At 39.8% G+C, this 22114-nt stretch overlaps 1 protein-coding gene across 4 annotated transcripts in view; it reads left to right on the forward strand.

Moving 5' to 3' along the window:
• PIGN (phosphatidylinositol glycan anchor biosynthesis class N) overlaps positions 1-20744 on the forward strand; it is a 95734-nt gene extending 74990 nt beyond the window's left edge. For all 4 annotated transcript variants that reach the window (XM_079301637.1, XM_079301638.1, XM_079301639.1 and 1 more), the window contains 8 exons: positions 691-793; positions 2943-3029; positions 5776-5831; positions 6307-6382; positions 7656-7729; positions 10600-10642; positions 12326-12378; positions 20410-20744. In XM_079301637.1, the coding sequence (XP_079157763.1) occupies positions 691-793; positions 2943-3029; positions 5776-5831; positions 6307-6382; positions 7656-7729; positions 10600-10642; positions 12326-12378; positions 20410-20533 (616 nt within the window). In that variant the 3' untranslated portion in view covers positions 20534-20744. The remainder of the gene's footprint in view (positions 1-690; positions 794-2942; positions 3030-5775; positions 5832-6306; positions 6383-7655; positions 7730-10599; positions 10643-12325; positions 12379-20409) is intronic.
• Positions 20745-22114: the final 1370 nt, after the last annotated feature.

A 22114-nucleotide genomic window follows, 5' to 3' on the forward strand; every position in this document is an offset into this window, starting at 1 on the left:
ATTAATCTCTCACATAAATACACTCATGCTTTGGAATTTGAGTGCTGTAGGATCTAAAAGTACTCCTCAGAGACTGGGACTGTAGCTAGAACAGCTTAGTGGCCATGGTTGGAGTGTGACTTGATGCTGCTATTGTGAAGGATTGGAATACAGTGAATAAAAGAACACTTCACTGAAGCAAAATGTAATCTCTCTTTATTCTACAAATGTCTTTTTCCTTAGAACCAAACTGAGATCACCATAGTAAGTTTATCTGATTAGGTCCAAAAGAGACACAATCTCTAGCTGCTGTTTAAGTTGAACTGTAACTCCTCAGTTCCAAGTTGCTCTCATTGAAAAATATTCTATTTTGCAAAAATTAATATCAAGTATGGGTTTTTTCCTGTTTCTTTTAAATTTATACCAGTTTTGTTAAAATTAAAAAAGGCACTCATCCAACATTGTGACCATTAAAAAAAATGCAAAACATGACATAGCTGAAGCAAACTGCTTCTCCTACTTTTGCCATTTAACTCCTTTATGGCTTTAAAATTCAACCAACTGTGGGTGTTCAGAAATGAATAGGGAAGAAGAGGGAGAATGCCACTAGATCTTGATATATCCTTTGTGTGAAGAAAAAAGAAAAGAAACATGTCAACATTTGATGTTAATTAGTTGTCAGGGACTTATGATTATTACATTACTTTCCAGATATGAAGCTCTCTTTCCACTGGCACTGTTTGGTTTGATGTTTGTGTGGATAAATATGGAACAAGAAGCACTACAACACTATGGTCTTTCACTGAAACCAAAGGTAACAGCTCTTGATAGATATATCAATTTAATTAACAGCTTTTTTTTGTTGTTCTTGTTGAGGGTATAATAAATATTCTGAGTGGTTTTCAGAGAGCAGTGCTTCACATTTCTTTTCAGTTTGGGATGCCAGTATTACCTGTTTAATGAACTAGGAATATGACCTTGTAAGAAAGATTTGTAAGTCGTGTTATTGAAGATATTGCACATCAGAGCCATTTCTAGGAGTGCAGGAAGACAGTCTGACTTAGTAAGACATGGTTGTATGGTCTGTAGGCTACAGAGCTGTCTCTGCAAAGAGTAGTGATGATCCAGCCTAAGGTACAGTAACTCTTCAGAGTAAGGACAATGCTCACTGTACTTCTTTTGATCTAATTGCAGACTCATGAGTTAGAGGCTGAAAAGAAATTATTTTTTTCTGATAAGACCCATAGGAAATATTAGAAACCTTAATTTGACTTTGTCCTCTCTTTGTTCTAGAATGGAGACTTATTGCTGACAAGGAACTGTAGACTAACTTAGAACTAGCACCTTCTCAGATTTGCCTGGAGGAGAAAAGAGAATTTTGTAATCAACACAACTTCCTCCACCTTAAAATGTAGTGTATGTCAGCAATTTTCAAAGGTCATGCTGCTCACACTGCAGCTCAGCTCTTAGGCTAGGTCTAGGGTTGAACAAACTGGGGCTGTGCCACTGTTTTAGTCAGATCCCAAGTGCCATTTACAGTGGTTTGGGTCCTTGGAGCCAGGTGGGTGTGCACCACAGCTCTCCCTTGCTTCTCCCAGATGAGCCCTCCTGGCTACACATGCATGGGAGTGGCCAGAGTCACTTGAAGAGAAGTGTTGGTACACACCTTTCCTTCCTTTTGCAGCTCATAACAATTAGGGACAAGTCCTGGAGGTTGGAACCTGAGCCAAGCCAATCATCAGAGCAAACCTGACACATACTGTGGTTTTGTGGTGCTCCTACAAGGAAGACAGTTTTGAAACTTGAGACAGCAGACTTTACCAATTCAAGGCTGAAAAGCAGAAATAAAACCAGAGGAATCACTTTCTTTTTATGCTACCCTTACTTATGATAATTTGTGTGATCGTGTTCTGTAGCATCTTAAGTGATTAGGGATGGAATCTGAATATCAAAATTAGAATTAGTGTGATGCCACGATTGCAGCTCAAGGTGTTTAGCATCTGTGGGATCTATTTTCTCTTCCACTCTAGAACACATTCTCTTTTGCATCTTGTTGCAGGGCATCTGTGATGCTTCCCTGTCTGCTGTTAGTCTGGTGTTCTCTTCATTGTAAAATAAAATTATATTTAAGTAGTATTAAACAGTGAGGAACACTTTACAAATTAAATGCAAATGAAAACACAGGTTGGCTATAATTATGTTTTAAGTTGTCACTCACTGTATGTCACCATTCACTTGAAACTTTTGGTTTCAAATGAAAGGAACGATAATGCTTACCCCTGCTTCCTGTTTTTACATTAGAAAATATCATCCCTAGAATGTCTGTTAATATATGCTGCGAAGTAAATCTTGTATTAGAGAATGCAGCTCAATTCTCTGATGATGAGAGATTATTTTAAATTAAAATGTTATCAGTCTTGAGTGTCTATTACTTGATTTTAATTTTTTCCCATTGTAAAGCAGTTCATTGACCTCTTAAATTCCATGAGGATAATTTCTCTTCAAGTCAAGTGATATTGTGCTTAGGACTGAGTAAAGGATATGGAGAATACTTTACTATTTTCACTCACAAAATTAGTCAAATGAGGATAATTGCAGTCTTTTATTTCTGAGGATCTTTATCCTTATGCTCATGTGAGCAGTGGAAGTGTATGTGTGTAGGAGGAATATTTCTGCTGAAAAAAGATGATTATAAGTCTGAGGCACAGAAGTTCATTTTTAGTGTTGATAACAGTGGAAGCTTCACTGTACATTTGATCATCTCACTTGTACAGTCTTTCTGTCAGATTCATTAATTCATTAAAGTATAATGAAAACATAGAAAAGGTTTGCAGTCCTTATACCCTAATAACAGGTGATAGGGAATATAGGTTTCTTTCTCATTCATTTCAGTAAAAATATGGTGGCTCTGTCCAAGAACATTTGTTCATATTTGTTGTTGATTCCTTCTGCTGTCTTTCCAGCTTGCTGTTTTCAACTTCACCTGTGCTGTGGATATAACTCAGTTTCGACAGCTCCACCTGGATGATGTCCGGAGGTCCTTCTTCTTTGTATCCTTTGGCTGGTTGCTGCACTTCAGGGCAAAAAAAGAGTTTGTTTCAAAAGGACCTTCAGTCAAAATCTGTAGGCTGGTACTCACTGAGAACAGAAGCTGGTAAAGATGATTTGGCTTATATTGCTCAGAAGGCAACAGTCTCGTAGGCATTTTATCGAGTAGTTAAAAATGCATTGTTTTAGAATCTGGCTCCTTGCCTGCTTATGACCATTGCAGCTGAGGTACATTTGGAGTTCTGTTTTCAGTTTGGTTTTGTTTGATTGTATTTTGGCTGGAGGGAACTTGCTCACTCTCAAAAATCTGTTGAAATAGGTGATATTGAAGTTATTCTCATTTTCAGAGCATGGCAGTATGTTAGGAAGCAGATATTAGGTAGCAGGCAGATGAAATAAGAAGGAAAGTTCCTGCAGGCTCATAGTGAAACATGTTCCCAGGATCTGGCCTAGAATTATTTATATTTCAAGTGATTTCTGCTGTTAAAAATTATATGGTCTATAGGAGGGAAGAGCTGTCTGTTCACTAACACAGAAGTTAGTTTGCATTCCTGTAACTGATCCTGCATTTGATTTTGGGTTTTTTTAATACTGTACATTGAGAACCTTGCCATTTTTCCTCTTTCATTGTGGGGCTGCCATTAACTGAGAGCTGTTTGGTAGCAAGGATGGTGGCTGGGCAAATGGAAGAGCAAGTGAGCCTTGTGTGAGGACACAGGGAGGGTTTAGTGCAGGTGAGTTTCTGTAGCTGGGGAGGGAGATGCCTCAATACTGATTCCTACAGAAACAGACTTTATAGCTTGTTCAGACAACCAGATCTGAGAGGGTGGGTCACAGTCACAGAGTCCATGCTTTTGGATTTTGGGACTGTGTTGTTAGACACTGGGAACCTGCAGCAGAGAAAGTGTAACAGATACCAATTTAAGAAGGCAGATTAATGCTAACATAGAAGGCAAAACAATTTTCTAGGTGTTTGATGCTTGTCTTTGCTTTAGTATACATAAAAGAGCTGAAACCCCTTGCAATAAATTCATCAATTTCATTTGCTCTTTTAACAAAAATATGCTAACTTTAGTAAAGCTACTGCTGTCTGTCAGTTGCTAAATACTAGTAAAAGAAAAAAACCAACAACTAATCCAACTGTATTTTTTAACAGTACTTCTTTAACACTAGAATGTAGCTGTGCTGGTTTTGGCTGGAGTTAATTTTCTTCATAGTAGCTAGTGTGAGGATATATTTTGCATTTGTGATGACAACAGTGTTGATGATACAGTGCTTGCACAGGGTCAAGGCCTTTTCTGCTCCTCACACTGCCCCACAAGTGAGCACTACTTCAGTGTAAAACACTTGAATGTGTTTTGCTCAGCTCATGAAAAAATAACCAATTTTCAGATCTCCTTTAGCTGCTCAAAACATGTTGTGACTTTTTAAAATTTAAATGTTGTTCAATGTTTAGAAATAGTAGTATTAGAGGAGAAACCTTTTCTACTAGAGCAGTCATATTGCAACTATGACCCTGTGAGCTGTGTGCCTTTAGGTTTTCCCAAGGCTCCTGTATGTAGCCCAGTAGCTGGCATCTGCTGAGAAATCAGAGCCTGGTCTTAGAGGAAAAGATTCAGATTTCCTATGCTTACATTTTGACTAGACCTATGTTTTACTGGTATTTTCTTTTTAACTTGGTGTTTTCTGATTTTATTGCAGACCTGCTCTTATAAATCTCAACTGGCAGAAGTGTGCTAGGCTGTTAGACTGCTGTGTTACTAAACTTGAAATTATGTGATACTCTTGGGAAGCCTGATTTCTACAGTTATGCTGACCTAATCCTTCCAAAATACTGCATGCAGAATCCCAATGATTCTACTGAACAGTTGGTAACAAATTGTTTATGGAGAGACTTAAATGATCCACTGCAGGAGCTGTAGCAGGAGCAAAAGGACCAGAGGGAGCTCTGGAAACAGCAGCCCATCCTCACTGACTTATGACACTCTGCCTTATGCAAAAAAAGTTAAAAACCATTCTTCAGCTGAAGCCATGTGAGCTGTAATGGGCTCCAATGAGCTCATGAGCAAGAAAATTACCTTTCATGGGTTCATGTAGCAGCAAGTGTTGTATCTAGATGAAAAAGGTAGGGTTTATCAAAAGACTTCTAGCTGTACGGATACTACTGGAGCCATCCTTCCTCAAGTGAGGAAAAAAATGAGAGGCCCATACTGCCATGGGTAGCCTCAGCATAATCTTTGGACAAAAAAAATCTATAGTAAGGATAGCATAGGAACCTCTAGCCTGTTTTTAAGAGTCATGGTCATTTCCTCAATAAAGGAACCTCTTCCATGGTCAGTTTCTCAATAAAGCCATCTCTTTTGATGTGCAGGATGCATGCATGTGTCATTGCTTTCTGCAAAAGCATGTGTTTGAATGCATAGCTGGGTTTGTGGTCCAGGGATGTTCCTGTTTTGCTGGGCAGGGACCCAAAAAGCCAGCTGCAGCTTTCTTAAAGGTTCCTCAAGACAGGCTCTAAAACCCTACCTAGGCAGTATGTGTGTTTTAAAATTGATACAGTTGTGTGTGAAATCTAGGCAAGAGCTAAAAAATACTATGGTTTTCTTAATGCACTGGAAACCTGCAACAGTGAATCACCTTGTAGTTTCGTGATAGATTTTGAAAGTAAATTGGAATGAAGGAGGAGAAATGCTGTTTTTTATTTTATAGCAACCATTTTTGTAGTGTCTTTTCCTTAAATACATCTAGGTTTTCTTCATAGTGACAGCCTTTTTTGGCACTGGGAACATAGCTTCTATTAACAGGTAAATTTTGTTAATTTATTTGAAACAGAGTACAAAAAATTCAGTTGATGTACAAAATGTAAATTTAGCTAGCAAAATCAGGGCAGCAGAGTCAAAGCAGTGATCAGTGGAAGGATAACAATTCATTTTGTTTCTGATCTCTGCAACATATTCCCTAAGAGCCTAAGCTTGTTGGTTGTCAGGTTGTCTCAGTTCCATTAGATGTTATCAACAGGATGAGCAGAGAGAGCTTGGTTGCCCACCAACAGCATGGCACCTTGAAAAACAAGAGAAAACAACCAGAGAAAAACTGTAGAGAAATAAAGGTGAGGTTGGCAGTCCCTGCTGATTTAATATTTCATCAAGAGAAGATAAAATTGGAAGCCTTGTTTAAAAATGTATATGCAGCCCAGTGTATTACAGGGTAATTAAAGGCTTTTATTAAACGGAAAATGTCATTTCAAAGATATGCAATATCTTTTTCATGTTTCTCTAGTTTTGATCCTGCTTCTGTCTACTGTTTCTTGACTGTGTTCAGTCCCTTCATGATGGGAAGCTTACTTTTACTGAAGGTTAGTAATCTTACCTTGGTGAAATTTTCTCAAAGAACTGTGGAATAAATAACATATCACATACATGGTTGCTAGTTTGCAGTTCACAAAACCTTATATATGTATTTGAGCTTCATTAGGCTTCTTAACCATGAGTGAAGCTTTCAGTCTTTGTAGTGTTTCTAGAGAGATCATTCTCTCTTCTGGAAGAGAAGCTGCAGTGCATGGAAGTGTAATTTAACAGCACTAGGTCAGTTTATTGTATTAAAATGGGAATTTCAAATGTTGAAAATACTTGAATAATTTTTGAAGTTATAAGCTTTTCCTGTAGTATAATATCAACAGAAACATTGAGGATGTATATAATTAGCTGTATGTATGTTACATTAAATAGAGGCATTGAATGTTCAGTATACTGATTAGTTTGTCATTTTACAATGGCTGTTATTTTTTGGTTTTTAATAGTCTGTCAGAGATTAGATTGCACTTCTGGTTTGCAGGAGAGGTGTGATAGCACCTTTCTAGTACTGAGTAAAGGATCTGCCAGAGGGGTGAAGTGGGACACTGAATTTATTGGTTATTACTAAAATAATCAGTGTTTTCTAGCACTGCCTTTCTGCTGCTTCTGTCCCAGAGAAAGCAGACTGAAGTTACAGGTACACAGCATGTTGTCCTGCAGGACACAGATCAGTAGTGCAAACCTTATGGATGCCAAGAGACAAGTTTTATACACTGCTAATAAAAGGATTGCAGATCAGCTTTGGGAAGAGAAAAAGGCAACATTCATGTTTCCTGGTCTGTTTTGTTATTCGTTTACTGAGCCATTTGCATTTGCTTGACTTGGCTCTGGAGGGGCAGTGACCCTTGCCTTACTGAATGCCTTCTGTATTTAGACTTTTTTATGGTTGTGATGAGATTGTCCTTTCACAATTGGAGCTCTGCAGCCTGTCATGTGAGATGCTGGATCTGAATAGTTCTGTCTTCTAGCCTTGTTCAAGTATTTATGACTAGTGGTAAAATGGATAAATTAAGTGAGAGTGTTTTAATTATCATTTTCCATATTACCTCATGGCTTATTTCACTGCAGTTCAGCTATTACCATGGAAGGGGCCTTACATTAATTAATTGAAAATGTTTCCTGCAAAATTATTTTATACCCTGTCTAGCCAATATTTTATTTTGTAACATACCCATTCTGTGATAATTTCAAAAACAGGAAAATCTTTACAAAAAGAACATGGGCAGATTGTGGAAATGTGACTATAAGCCAAAATGTATCTTGTGTTTTGAACAGGTTGCAATCCCATTTGTTCTGGTATCATGTGCTTTTGAAGCTGTTCAAGTCACAACACAGCTGTCTTCTAAGAGGTACATTACATACTGTATTTCTGCATTAATAAAGGTTTCAAATCTATTTTGCAAGAATTCAGAATTTTCAAATCTCAGTGTAAATTAAAAAAAAACCAAAAAAAATATTAGATCTCATAGTTACTTTTATTTGTTGTTAGGGCTTGTGATTTTGTTCAGTGATTTCAGCAAGCTCAGGGCTTTTTTCCTTAGTGATAAATGAGTATAAATTGAAGTGTTGGCCTTATCTGAAACAATCAGATATTTAATATTCTTCATTGGCAATACACAGAAAGACCCTTTTTCCTCCTTCATGTTAAAAATGAGCTGGATTTCAATTCTGATTATTTTACTTGATACTGCATTTCTGCACACAACATAGTATTGTTTTATATAGCCCATTTTAAATAACTAATTTATAGCTTTGTAGCACTGACCTCACCACAAACAGCATAAAGAAAAAAAAACACTGAATGTCCTTGCTCTGCAGTTCAGTGCTTCCCATATTTTGTGCAGTAGGAGCAGATGGCTGCCAGTCCTTTCCATATCTCTAAGGTCTTTTCAGAGTTGAAAGTATGGGTGCCCAGTCTCACAGAGTGCTGTATCCAGACTTGAAATATCCTCATGTTTTTTTACTTTCTCAAGACTTTTTTGTTGCTATCCCAGCTCAACCCATTCAGCAGACCTGGTGCACATGACTGAATCTTCCACTCATGGTGTGATATTATGCATGGTGCTGAGATGGAGAAGGTCCCTGTCAGCCATATGATTTTGTCACTGTGGGATGTTGTGTGGGGTTGACCAGAAGTCCTGCTGTGTGTGGCAGGAGGACTTCGGGGATTTTCTCCTGTGCATTGCCCAGCTGAGTGTGAGGCAGCTGCTCTCGCTTGCTGAGTTGCCCTCTGCTTTTCTGTTTGCTTTCATCCTGCCTGCCCCTGCCTGTTGTCTCCTTGTGCAGCACGACCTGCTTCCAAAAGAGAAATGGGGCACCCCAAAATCTGACTCTGTTGGAATGGCAGCACAACACTCCCCACCCCTTTTACCTGCTTGCCTTAGCTGTGTGCACAGTGTGCCTGCATCATCCTTGGACCCCAGGAAGGGTGTTCCTCCTCATCCCTAAGGCTTGTACAAGAGGAGGGCTGCATTGAGGACCTGCTCAGATGACCAGCTAGTGGTTTCTATTTCCAGGGCTCAAGCATCATAAAGGTCAGCAATTCCCAGTTTGTGAATGCTTGCCTTGGCAGCACTGGTGATATTGCAAACTTTTATGGAATGTGCATGTGAGTGTGTGAGAGGGGAAGCGATACTGCCTTCATAAACCAGGGGATACAAGTATTTCTGTGCCACTTCCCGAGGCTGTGGCTGTAGCTGTGTCTGGTGCTTGTGCCAGCTTCATTTAGCTGTGCTCAGGTAACAAATGCAGTGATGCTGCCCCAGCATCCCCCTGGGAGCAAAGCAGGAGCCACACGGCGCACCCGGGATCCCTGGAGAGGCTGTGCTCTGATTGGCAGCGCATCCTGGAGCCTGTGCTGCACTTCCTACTGCTGTTGCTGCCCCTGCTAGATAAATTAAGCCATCACTGGGAACAATCTTGTCTTTGCTGTGTATAATCATGCCCTGGAATTAAGTCTTGTCCTTCTGTTGTGAAAGGCTTCTTGCAGTTCAGAAGGGCAAAAAGTAGGTTTTTGTGATTTGGACAAATTGCTCCTAAACTCCCTGTTTACAGATTAAAGGCTTTTTTTTTTTTTTTTCCCTTCTGTGGGGAATATTTTGTCCCAATATGTTCTTGGAGTTTGTCTGTGGAAAAATAGCCCTCTGAGTGCTTCCTAAGCACTATGATTGCAACATTCTATCTATCCGAGCCATAGGTTAGCAGACAGAAGCCTTTCCCTGTGTCTTTTCCCTGTTGTCCTGTTTCCCTGTGAGATACAGTTGGTTTGTTGCATCCTGATTTACTAATGAAGCACAACTGATGTAGGCAATATCAGAAAGTTCCTCATTTGGAGGCATTGGGATGAGTATCTCACCAGTACATGTTCTTGCAATGCTGCAGCGGGACATTTTCCAAAAAGCATTTGTAGTTTTATGATGGGAGTACTGATAAATTAGCTGTATTCTAGTTAAAGACTTTTGTTAATGGGTCAGCTGTTTGCAACATTACTTCAGTGTCATTAACTTAGAAACCAGTTTTAACCAGTTACAGCAATTGCTTTCATGTAATTTAGGATTTACATAGTTTGAGGAAAAGAAGATTAGGTTAATGGGGGGGAAAAAATAGCTCTGCCTCCTCCCTTCTGGTTCCCTTTACTAGCCCAAGCCTAATTTCCAGAAGTAAACTGTACTGAAGCTACCTGTAAAGAGGCCCACAGTTTGGAGCCACCAGAGTACTAGGTGTTCCCAGAACAGGTTAAGGGCATCCTGAGACTTGGAAGGGGGCAAGCAACTCCTTCAGCAGCGTCTGACCCAGCAGAGTCAGAAGTGTCTGTCAGGGTGGGACTGATCAGCTCAGGTACCTGCCAAACAGCTTTGCTCACTTTTGAGTCCGTCATGAAGCTCCTAAATTACCTGGATTTTATTTGGTCCAACCAGCACACAGCTCTCTGCATCAGGAATGGGCAGGTGCTCTGTTCATAAGATTCTTTTGTTCTCTAAAAATGACTAATGTTAGGTTTCTCCATTGCAAAATTGAAACTCTGTTAATGTGAAATTATAAATGCCAGGTGTCATGTATTTTCATTGTTTTCTAGTAGATTGAAATGTACCTGAGTGTTTGAAAGGCAAATGCAAGAAGACTTATCTTTTTTTAATTTCTTTCTGTGGGTTTTAATAAGCTCTTTTAATAACTGTGGTCCTAAAGAAAGGTCAATGATCTGGGTTTTTTTTCTTTGCAGCCTTTTCCTCATTGTTCTTGTGATTTCAGACATTATGGCTTTGGTAAGTTGTTGTTGCACATTCTGTTCAAATAAGATCAAGAAGCAGAGTTCTCCTAATTCCATCAGGAGAGATCTGAATTTGTTTCAGACTTCAAAGTTTTTCTAACTAGGGCAGAGAATTGGATTGAAATTCTAGCATAACTTTGAGATAAAACTCTTCCAATCACTGCTTTTCAAATTTCATGTAATTAATGCTTCTGAAGAAGCAATGTTCTTACAACAAGAGACAAAAATGAAGTAATAAGTTAACATTTGGAGCTCCTCATGTGCTTTACGATCAAATTCCTTGAAAAAAATTTAAACAAGAATATCAATTTTTAGCTGTGTGCAGGGTTTAGTTATTGTTCAGGAATTCTGAACCTTTTACCCGCACCAGCTTCTCTTGAAAAAGGGAGGAACAGGAGAAATGCTTTACCCACCAGTATTGAGTTGGAGATCAGCAGCATCCAAAAAGACACTTCATGCCCTTTGTAATAAGCTGTCAGGAAATGCTGTCTTCAGAAAGCCTGCATCCACAAACCCAGCTAGCCAAAACAACCCAAAGCTGAACAATCCCCCAACACAATTTTCGCAGATTAAAATTATGTTGCCCACTCCACCTATCTTCAACAAGCAGTGACACTGGTAAATAAAACCTTTTCAAATCAGCAGGTAGAGCTGGTGTTGTCACTTTATATATGCTGGTTTTGTTTTGTCCCTTGGAGTAAGCATTCCTGATCTTATTTCCTAGTACAGTGTGATCTGTAAATATCAATTGATAGGGAAAGCAGCAAGTAAAAACCAAATAATTACTCATTTGTCTATAGAGTGAGAAAGGAGAAGGTATGGTTGTGTCAAATTTCAAATAAGTCTGTGTGACTAATCTGCTTTTGGGTAACTTCCACAGGAAAAGAAATAATATACCAATAAACCATATTCATAGCATTTCACTAATAAAATCAGTTTAATTAAACCAAAAGAAGACCACAGGTATTTACTGGTGTGTAGCAAATCCCAGTATATCCAGGTCTTATATCTCATGTGTTCTCCTATTTTGGTTTAACTATTTTTAAACAATTAGCAGGTATGTACTTGGTGTACAAAGAAAAAAGATTACCAAAGAGGTTTGTAGGAGATATGTGCAGCTTTGTCAAAAAAAGAGAAGATAGGAACTAAATCAAGAAAAGAGAAAGTAGCAGGACCAAAAGAAAACATCTTTATAGTCTTAAATCAATGAGGCCACCAACTAGAATTAGGGGAATTCACTAATAGATAGTACCTATCTTCTCCCACCATTATTCCCACTTTACAGGTGGAGAACTGCCAGAGTTGCCCAAAGACTTTTTGTTGAAATTCCATGAAAGCTTTTAGGCACTATGCATTATTTGGCATGTTATTTCAAACAATGAGGTGGCTTTGCTTTTCTTATCGAAAAAGTCCTGGCATTTCTCTGTTTTTTTGCAAGCCAAGCTAGACAGAGCTTAGTCCATCTCTTGATGTTTTTGTTTGATACAGTGTTAAATCTGTTTCTGGTTCCTAGATTATTCTTCACTGTGGTCCAAATAATCATTCCTGGAAAGGTCATGTACTTATTCTGTGTGAAGAGTTAGAAATTTAGAGTAAGCAGCCTGAAATTTTGGGGTTTTACTTTTGTTTTCAAATTGTGCAGTACTAATGTACTAATCAAAGTTGTTTTATTTTCTAGCATTTTTTCTTTTTGGTTAAAGATTATGGTAGCTGGCTGGATATTGGCACAAGGTACAGTACCTTTTGCTTCTGTTGCATTTTTAAAGCTTTGTGGGTTCATACTGTTTATCTACTCATAACTCTTTATATTTTTTCCAATTATTCTGCTTAATCAAATGCTTCAGGGATGTTCCACATACTTTAAACACGTGCACACATATGTATATATATGTATACATATCCCAAGCTGAAACTTGTGTCTTAAAATCTGTGCCAGGGCAACACAGAATAAGTAATAAATCCAGCATGGCAAGAAATATAGTTAGTAGGATTTGTTTGAAGAGTAATTGCACAAAAAGTATTTTAGTTATTGTTTTGCCTTTTAATTAGTTGTAATCACAGTTAAAATAACAAATTATTGAAGTTGTTAATTATCTTGTATCTAGTTAAGTCTCCATATGCAGTTCACTGTGAATTAATGAACCTTGTGTAAATATGTTGGTGGCTATCAAGGTCCATGCACTTTTCCTCCCTCTAGCTGGGGAAAAGTTTAGCATTTAAACATAGCAGTCCAAGCTGAAATGAGAGAATTTGTTTTGCATCATGAGTCATATTAATGTCAAATACAAGGAATACATATTTCAGATTTACCTTCCCTGAGCTGTGGAAATAGATAAAATACTGTAATAAGCTTAGTAGCGAATGTGTTGGTACTAATCCAGCCAATCTGGTCACTTGACACTGTTATTTAAACAGAAGCTGAATAGTGACCCATTGTTAATATTCTGTTTAGTTTACATGTGCTCTGTGCTTTGCTTTTGTGAGCCCTGACATTCCCAGCAGCGTGTGGACACACGTGTTCTGCCTGCTTTCTGTGTAGGTTCCAATTCCTGCTCATCATTACCTTTTGAAGGTTCCTGGTGGGCAGAGGTACACTCAGATCAAATAGTGAAAATGTCACTTTAACATCACACTTCCTTGCTGTGGTCAGTAGATGGTAAGTCAGAGGGCTTCATCTCTTAGTTTGAATTCCTCTGCAAATTAATAAGGGTATTAAAGCCCTCAGAAAATTTCTGTTCTGTTGGGCAAGATTTTTTTAATTGGGACTTAGCAAAAATATAAATTGTCACAAGTACCCAGAAACTTCCTCTCTGATACATGGTCTTCATGGCTAGAGCTTTACAACAGTAATGCATTGATGGATCTATTTCAGCTGGAAGGTTGCCTTATCCTGAAGAGTTCAGGAGAGCTTATTATGCACCACTGTAATTCTGCCTTTCTGTGTGTGTTTTGATCACTGAAGAAAGCACTGAAAAACACTTTTTGAAAGAGTAATTTGTGATTTTTAACATGGAAATGCATAATGTTCAGGCAGCTTCCATCATTACTTCACTTTAGAGTGCTTGACTCTACCTCCTATGTTATTTTATTGTAGTCTCTTTATATATGTTTTATATGTAGGTGTGTATATGCACATATGAAAAATAATTAGGCTGCATGAGAAAGTGAAGCCATAGGTGTGGAGGGAGCTAAGTGGTCGTTCTTTTATCTAGCATGAGCATTATTTTGGCACAAGAACTTTCTCTTCTGAGGAGGTTTCTTATGTGTAATCCTCAGGCTTGGCAAAATTAGCAGGCAACAGGAGAAGACTTTTTTTTTGTTTGTTCCTGAAATGGAAGATGAGCTTCAAGGGGTTTTGGGTGATTCCCAAAACCAGTGGGAGTGAGATACTAACCTAGCTCTTTCCTGTCCTCCTGTTGCATGTGCAGTGACAGCTCTGTGGCAGTCTCATTGCAGTGTTGTCTGTTGGTGCTTTCACAGCCAAGTCTGAAAATACCCTGTCTCAGTTGACATTTTCCATGTTGCCAAAACTTACCTGAGAATTGTGGTAATCTAAGGGACAGCTGCTCTCACATTTTTCTTTTTTTCTTGTCACATTGATAGAAAGTGCATATGTGTGTGTCAGCAAAAATACCTGGATTTGTGTTGTTACTGGTTACATCAGTAAAATGAGAGGAAATGCTGGGAAACTAGCACCTTGTGGAGATTCATTCCTCAAGTCTCTCTGAGTCCAGTGGTGTGTATGCCACACTTGTAAAGCTTCTCCTTACTCATCCTGTTTAATGGTGATGGGCTTTTCATGGATTTTCTAATTACCACCATTGAAAAGTTCTGCATATTCTCTCTCTTATTAAGAATAGGCAAGTTGAGTAGGAGACTCATTAGGCAATATTTGGTTTTTCCAATAGCCAAGTTTCATGTAGATGAGCTGGTTTTAAATGCTATGCAATAAAAAGATCTTCACTGCTTTTTCATCTTGATGTTTTCTTTCCTAGTGGATCTCATTGTTTGGAAGTAAAGTTTTACTGAACTGACATTTTCTATTTTTAAAAATCTCACCCCTAACTCCTGGCTTTTACATCCTATTCTACTATGCCTTAACCATATGACATGATATTTTACCATGCCTCACATTTGCCTTAACAATATAATAACATATAAAATAACACTGTATTTTCCCAGTGAAATTCACCATGTCACCTTAGAATTGTCTTTGAATGGAAACAGATTTCTACCTCTTCCACTCTTCCAGTTTGTTAATGAAATGCTGAGCAACAACATATCCAACATACAGTCCTGTATTACCACATTCAGCAAATTATCAACGCACTACTGGTTCCCTCCTCAGTAAATTATCAATCACCATAAATATTTATGGCTTCTTAGAAAGTTTTAAAACCTCTTTTCTTAGTGGTCATGCCAAAAAAATCAATGTAAGCTTGTCTTTGAGAGTGCTTTTCATTGTTTTGATACAATAATGGGATAATAATCTTGCAGTGAATGCAGAACTCAAACAGCAGCTTACGCAAACTTCTGAGGTTTGCTAACCTTGCCCTCTACACCTATATACCTTGAGATAACATGAATTGCATCATATGGCCTAAAAGAGCACACCATTACATTTCTTAAAAATGTAATAATGTAATTTTCCTAGTGTTTTTGATGTATCAGTGTGTAGTATGTGATCATGAGAACTTTGTTCTGACAGATCCTTTTATTTTTGAGTAACAGCCAAATGGAATAGCTATAGCTTTTCAGCTTGTCACTAAAATAATTTCTCTTAAAAGGTGTGTTTGTCTATCTCTATCTGTATATTTCCAGAGAGAGAAATAGCTTTTAAAGCCTACTATATCTTTATAGTATATGCACTTTGTAAATAGTTGTATAACCTGATGGTAAAGATAAACCTTAAAGGTTCTTTATATGGCTATTATATAGCTATATACAGACACATGCTGTAATATTCCTTCTCCTTATAGCTGCTGGAAGATAAAGATATGATCTTAACTGTTCTTCTGGAGTTTTAAAGGTCAAGGGCCATAAATAAAGCACAAAAATGTTTTTTTTTTAGGTTTTAGAAGTGACATAATCGATTTCAAAGTTGGGGTGCTGGGGCTTCTAGGTAAAACTGTTAAAACAAAATTTTGTGATTTGTTTTTAGTGAAACTGAGGACAGAGGTGGGCATCCTGGCTGGGAAAGCAGGGCGACTTAAATTCAGAATCTAAATCGGGGTCTCATTGCTTTGGAAACGTTCAAGAATATGTCATATAGAAATAATGTCTCCAGACTCTTTTGGAGAGTGCTTGTCCAAGTCCTTGCACAAGTTGTTTTTTACTTATTTTGTTTCTGTTTTTTTTAATTGCTATGGTGACTTACTCCATCTTCTTGTGTTTCCAGCTTCTAATCAGGTCTGTCATCTTAGGAATTAGCCTGTCTTGGAAGAAAGCCAAGTTTTGGAGCAAGATTGATTCCCACTGCTTACCCCCCTCATTATTTTACTGTCTTATATTCTTCTTGTTTTTGATTCATCTTTTTTTCTCACCAACATACACTTTCACAAAGCCAGAGGTGGTAGTACCTCATATGTTCTCCTTATGGTTTCTTGCCACTGAAACTAGTGTGTTGCTCCCCGATAAAAAAATTTCCTACCACCAGCTTTGCCTGTTGATATTGATCCATACATGGAGCACTCAACTTTCCATTGAACAGTGCTGCCTTACTGTAGATCATCCATGAATCCCCCACACCTGTTACCTCTGCCATCTCATCCTTTATAAGCATTGCCCCACTGTGCCCCATTATGCTATTCTCTTGTACCTGTTTAATGGATCTTCTTCCTCCACGTGGATCTAATTTGCCTGGAGTCTAGAGTCTCACTCCTCATTAGCTCAGGTTTGACTTGTGATGCAGAAAGCTTGTTTTGAGACAGCTTCTTTTTACCTCCTTCACTGTAACTACAGATCCATTCAAAGGTGCAGGTTCTGAATTGTATAGGATCAAGATTTGACACTGCTGTTGTGGCATATACCTGTAAGAGTCTTGTTTCTTTGTTTAAATACAGCATTACCCCACCCTAAAAAGTATTTTACCAGGCAGAGCTGCCCACAGGCAGTGCAGTACCAGTTGCTGAGAGCCCTAGAATTGCTGGCTGTTTGTAATTACATGATAAATAGATTGGAATTGTGTTTATTGTTCTCTCTGGCATTATATATATATATATATGTATGTGAATGTCTGATATTTTATTAAAGGAGCATAACTGTGCAGACTTTTGCAGTCTGGCAAGGGAGGAGTGTGTGCAACACTCCTCTTTACAGAAGTATTGGAGGATCAAGTCCCTCAGTTGACAGGTAGCTAAGAAGGGTTTGAAGAGACCATTTTGCTTTGAGAAAGCCCCTCCCTATGCCCCACCAAATCACTGTCTGAAGGAGCTTCTTTTGGGGGGTGCACAGGAACTGAGATGCCTGTCTGGGGACCATGCAAAGTCTGTGATGTTTTGAGGTATCTATGGGAATAAAGGGAGGGTCTTCATTTGGCTTATGATTTTCAGATTTCTCATTCAAGCTTTCTTTGGAAGTTACAAGGAAAGTGGTGTGTGCTGCTTACATGAAATACCAGAATTCTGGTGCCAGGTGAGAAAGCAAGCTGAGGTGTTACCAGTAAGGCAGAAGACACTAAGTGTCCAACTATTTACCAGTGGCTGCTCCCTTAAGAGCCAGCAACCTTATCTACCTGTGGTGAATGTACAGTCCCCAAGGGCACATTACACCATGAAGATAACTGCAGCAAGAGCTTGAGTTTCATCTGTCAATGTGTCCTTTCCCATGGAGAACTGGAGCCAATGTTGTAACAAACCAGGTGGTCTTTCAAGGGCAGCTCTTGAAGGAGTTTAACTTTGTTGTTGTAAATGTGCTGTGAGCTATGAAGCCCAAAGTGAATGAGCAGGTGATAGTAGGCTTTGACTTCATCTCTCTCTGTGTCCTTTCTTACACCTTCCCCACAGAAACAGGACAGAAGCTTGGCTCTTGTAGATGTGCTGCTCTGCTGTTTATTGAGGTCTGAGCCTTTTTATGATGGTGGATTTCTCTAATTGAGTTCTTAAAACTGTGTTTTGAGCAAGGTATTTGTGAGGTGTTTTAGTCAGACTCAACTGAAGCAGAAAAATCTTACAGCATGCATCCAGTCTGTTTTCATGTTCTCCACGTTTGGTCCTTTGGTCGCTGGCACCCCAGCTGTGGAAGAGCTTTTTGGATTACTTTAATTCTCACACTGGTTAGTGGCCCAGCTTTGTTGAGAGCTGGTGCTTCTCCACTTCACAGGGCTAAATTGTGCTAGGCTAGCGCCAGTGTTGTCACAGTCCCAGGGTTGTGAGGATTGATAGTGTCAGCATTATGAGCTTTACTGCTCTTCTGTGGCTCAACTCTCAAACTGAATGAGTCCTCTGGCAGAAATTCCAGGCCATTAAGCCAGCAAGCATTCCTTGCAATCCTTTTTTGTGACTAAATTCAGGCTTCATCTGAAGTTACTCTGTCCTCAGGAGCCATCTACTTTGGAATAATAGGTATGGGTGCATCAGGAGGTATGGGTACCTCTCATGTCAGAATGCTAGTTTCCTCAGTAATCCCGGGAAAAGCCAAAGCCACACTGGATGCATAATGGACATGGGTGCAGCAGTGTTTCATCTGCAGCTCTGACTTGAAATGTCACTGTTTTTGGAAGATGTCTGTTTTCTGAATGACCAGTGGTTTACATTAACAGTACCTGATTCAAATCTCACAGAATCACACAATGGTTGAGGTGGGAAGGGACCACTGGAAGTCACCTAGGCCAGCCTCCCTGGTCAAGCAGGGTCCCCCAGGGCACATTACTCAGGATTGTGCCCAGATGGCTTTTCTCCAGGGAAGGAGACTCCACAGCCTGTTCCAGTGCTCAGTCACCTGCACAGTAAAGAAGTTCTTCGTCATGTTGAGGTGCAACTGCCTGTGTTCCAGTTTGTGCCCATTGCCTCTTGTTCTGTTGCTTGGCACCACCAAGAAGAGCCATCCATCCTCTTGACACCCTCCCTTCAGCTTCTGCTAGACATTGAAGAGGTCCCTTCTCACTTGTTTCTTAGGATTGAACAGGAGCAGCTCTCTCAGCCTTCCCTCTTAGGAGAGATGCTCCAGTCTCTTAGTCCCTTGATCATCTTAGCCCTCAGCTGGACCTGCTCCAGGAGCTCCCTGTTTCTCTTGTATTGAGGATCCCAGAACTGGACACAGCACCCCAAATTTGACCTCATCTGCAGAGGGGCAGGGTCACCTCCCTTGACCTGCTGGCTCTTCTCAATGCACCCCAGGGATACCTTCATACTCCTTGGCCACAAGGACACACTGCTGGCTCATGGGCAGCTTGTTGTCCACCAGAACCCCAGGTCCTTCTCCACAGAGCTGCTCTACAGCAGGTCAGCCCCAGCCTGTCCTGGTCATTGGGGTTGTTCTTCTCCAGGTGCAGGACCCTGCATTTGCCATTGTTGAATCTCAGGCAGTTCTTCTTTGCCCATCTCTCCAACCTGTTGAGGTTGTTCTGAGGGGCTGCACAGCCCTCTGGGGTATCAGCCACTCCTCCCAGCTTTGTGCCATCAGGGAACTTGCTGAGGAGGCATCTGCACATGTGGATGTCAGGTATGAATGAATGGTCTGTAATCCAGTTCTCCCATATGAAGGGAAAGTCTGTCTTCCTCCAGACTTTATCCCTGATCTCGTGGGTCAGGTGTTCTTGAGAGCTAGCCTTGGCAGTGAAGGCTGAAACCAAGAATGCATTCAATATCTCATCCTTTTCTGCAGCCTCTGTTGCAAGGGTCCCTGCTTCATTCAGTAGCAGGCCTACATTTTCTATAGTTTTCCTTGTTTTATTGATGTCTCTGAAGAAGCCCTTCTCATTATGCTTGACATCCTTAACCAGATTTAATTCCAAATGGGCCTTGAACCCATTGAACACAAAAGCTGAATGTCCTGGATCAAATCTTAGTCTGACCCTAAATAGCCTGTCTGTAACACAAGTGAATCTCAGGTAACAGAATTTGAGCAAGTGGAGAACAAGGTCCTGCTTGTTAGCCTTTTAATCATTGGTGGCTGCAGGGCATCCTAACCCAGAAGCTGCATTTTCTTACTGTTCATTAGCCACACTTTATCTCTTCTCTTTAATCTCTTTGCATGTGCTACCACAGCAGAGAATTCTATAGATTTTAGCAGTGTTTAGTGAAAAAGTAATGGGGTTTTGGTTTTGTTTTAGTTTTTTCTCTCCTTAAGGCTATTTGTCACTAGAATAGTGTTTTTTCTCTAGAAAATTGGACTTCATCTGACATAAATATCTGAGTTATCTTACTACCAAGGAATGTCTGCTTCATGGCAAGTTCTCTCTAGTTCTGTATTATAGTTGACAGCTAATTAAAGTTTTGCAATTGTTTCACTCACATATACTGAATTATCCATTTGAATTAAAAGTACACCTGGTACTCTTATTCATTTGATGTGTGCTCAGTTCTCAGTTGTGTTTTCTGTTGTCCCCACCATCTTATTTTGTCAGAGATTTGGGGTTTTACATGTCTGCTGTAATACTTGTCTTTTAGAGCAGTGTATATAAAATTACACCCTAGGTGAATAATTAGGCCTGCTTCAAATGAAAAAAAAATATTCAGAGAGCTGTTTATGTCAAGGTTGTGTTTTTGGTTTTTTTCTTTGAATTTGTATTTTTCTCTCACTTTATCTGTCTCTTCCTTGCAGCATCAGCCACTATGTGCTGGTGATGTCACTGACCATATTTATGATGGTGATGAATGGACTGGCCCAGCTGTTAACTACACAGAGACTTGGACTTCCCAGAAGGACTAAGCACCATTCCACATGATAAAGCATCCTCAGGTTTCCTCTGAACCAATCTCCAACTCTGGAATGTAAATAAGGGTTAATGGACTAGAGTGCCAAAATCCCATCCAGCGATCGGAGTGCTGTGCTGATACAGATTAAATGCTGTCACATGACTGAAATTTGCATTTGAGGGTTGCCATTTAGACACCAGTGGGAATATGGGAATAAAAAAGCCTCTGTTTATTTGTCAAGTCTACGTATTTCTTGCAAATGAAAACAGCAATAAAAATTATTTTTAAAATACATAAGCAACTATCTTTTAGGTTGGATTTTTTGGGGAGGTGGATTTTTTTCTTTTTTTGCTGTTATAACTTGGCTGCCAGCTGTTTTTTCACACATGCTCTCATTAGGAGAACGCAAAGTTCTAGCTTCGTTTCATGCCTCACATAAGCACCTCCCAGACTAAGGCATGAATGAAATCAGTCTGGGCAGATCAGTGGTTTCTGTGTAACTGATGTGGCCCACACAGTGGAATATCTCTGAGAGGGCTGTGCTTTTTGCAAGCCGTGTCAGTGTGCCTGTGAGAATATCTTGAGGCAGGTTGAGGCTGGTGTTCTGTGAAGCTGTTGCTGTAAGATATCTTTCAGCTCATCCTGCTGTGAATTGCTGCTGCTGACTGTGCTCTCCTGCTGCCTCCTGAGCTTGGGCAGGCTGAGCAGTATGACACTCAGGTAGCTGATCCAAATGAAAAGGAACCTGTTTAAATAGCAGCCAAATTCCCTGGGCTAGCTCATGATGGAGTGGGCAGGAAGGTTAGGGCTGATTGTTTCCATAGCAGCCCAGAGTTAGATCAGCATAAAGAGGTCATGAAAGTGCAGCTGGAGTTGCTGGTTTGCAGAAAGTGATGCCATGTGGAGACTTTTTTTTGTTTGTTTCTTTCCTTGTCTTTCTTTCCACTTGTGTTCTGCTCCTAGTTACAAGTATCAGTAATGGCTGCAGAATTAATGCAGTGTAGATTCCCTGTATAATTACAACTGAGATTCAAGGAAAAGAAAAAATAATGTTAATTCTGGCCCATTCTGTGATGGCATCATTAAAATTTGTGCTGTGTAATGTCCCTGTATCACACTCCCAACTAGCAGCCAGGCCTTTCTACCTGGGAGCTGATACATATGGTGCATGATGCTGGCTGCCAAGGCTAGACATGCATCATGAGGGCTTCTCCAATGCTCTTTCCAGCCATCTGGCATTTGGCCATGGTCACATGTCTGTTCGATGCTGAAAACTAGTCATCCCTCTGCAGGAAGTTTGGCTGGGAAAAACCGGTCACAAACTTCCATCTGCTTGTTGGGTGCTAGAAAAAAATGGCATCACAGGCCTGCAGTCATCCATGCAGCTTCAGAGTGCCTTGTGAGAGTGTCTGAGTACTGCTAAGGGAGTAATTTTTTCCACTAGGTGGGGTCCAGTGGTCTTACTGGGCGTCTTGCCTCCCAGCTGGCCTCAGTCACAGAAGATATTTTGCATTTGTTGCAGGCTGTACCTGCAGCCTGCACGCCTAGAGGTGGGCAGGTGCCTGATGCTGGTGGTTGTACCCTACACCCAAAGCAAGGAGCAACCAGAA

Source organism: Erithacus rubecula (genome assembly GCF_903797595.1).
Source record: "Erithacus rubecula genome assembly, chromosome: 3".
Lineage (NCBI taxonomy): Eukaryota > Metazoa > Chordata > Aves > Passeriformes > Muscicapidae > Erithacus > Erithacus rubecula.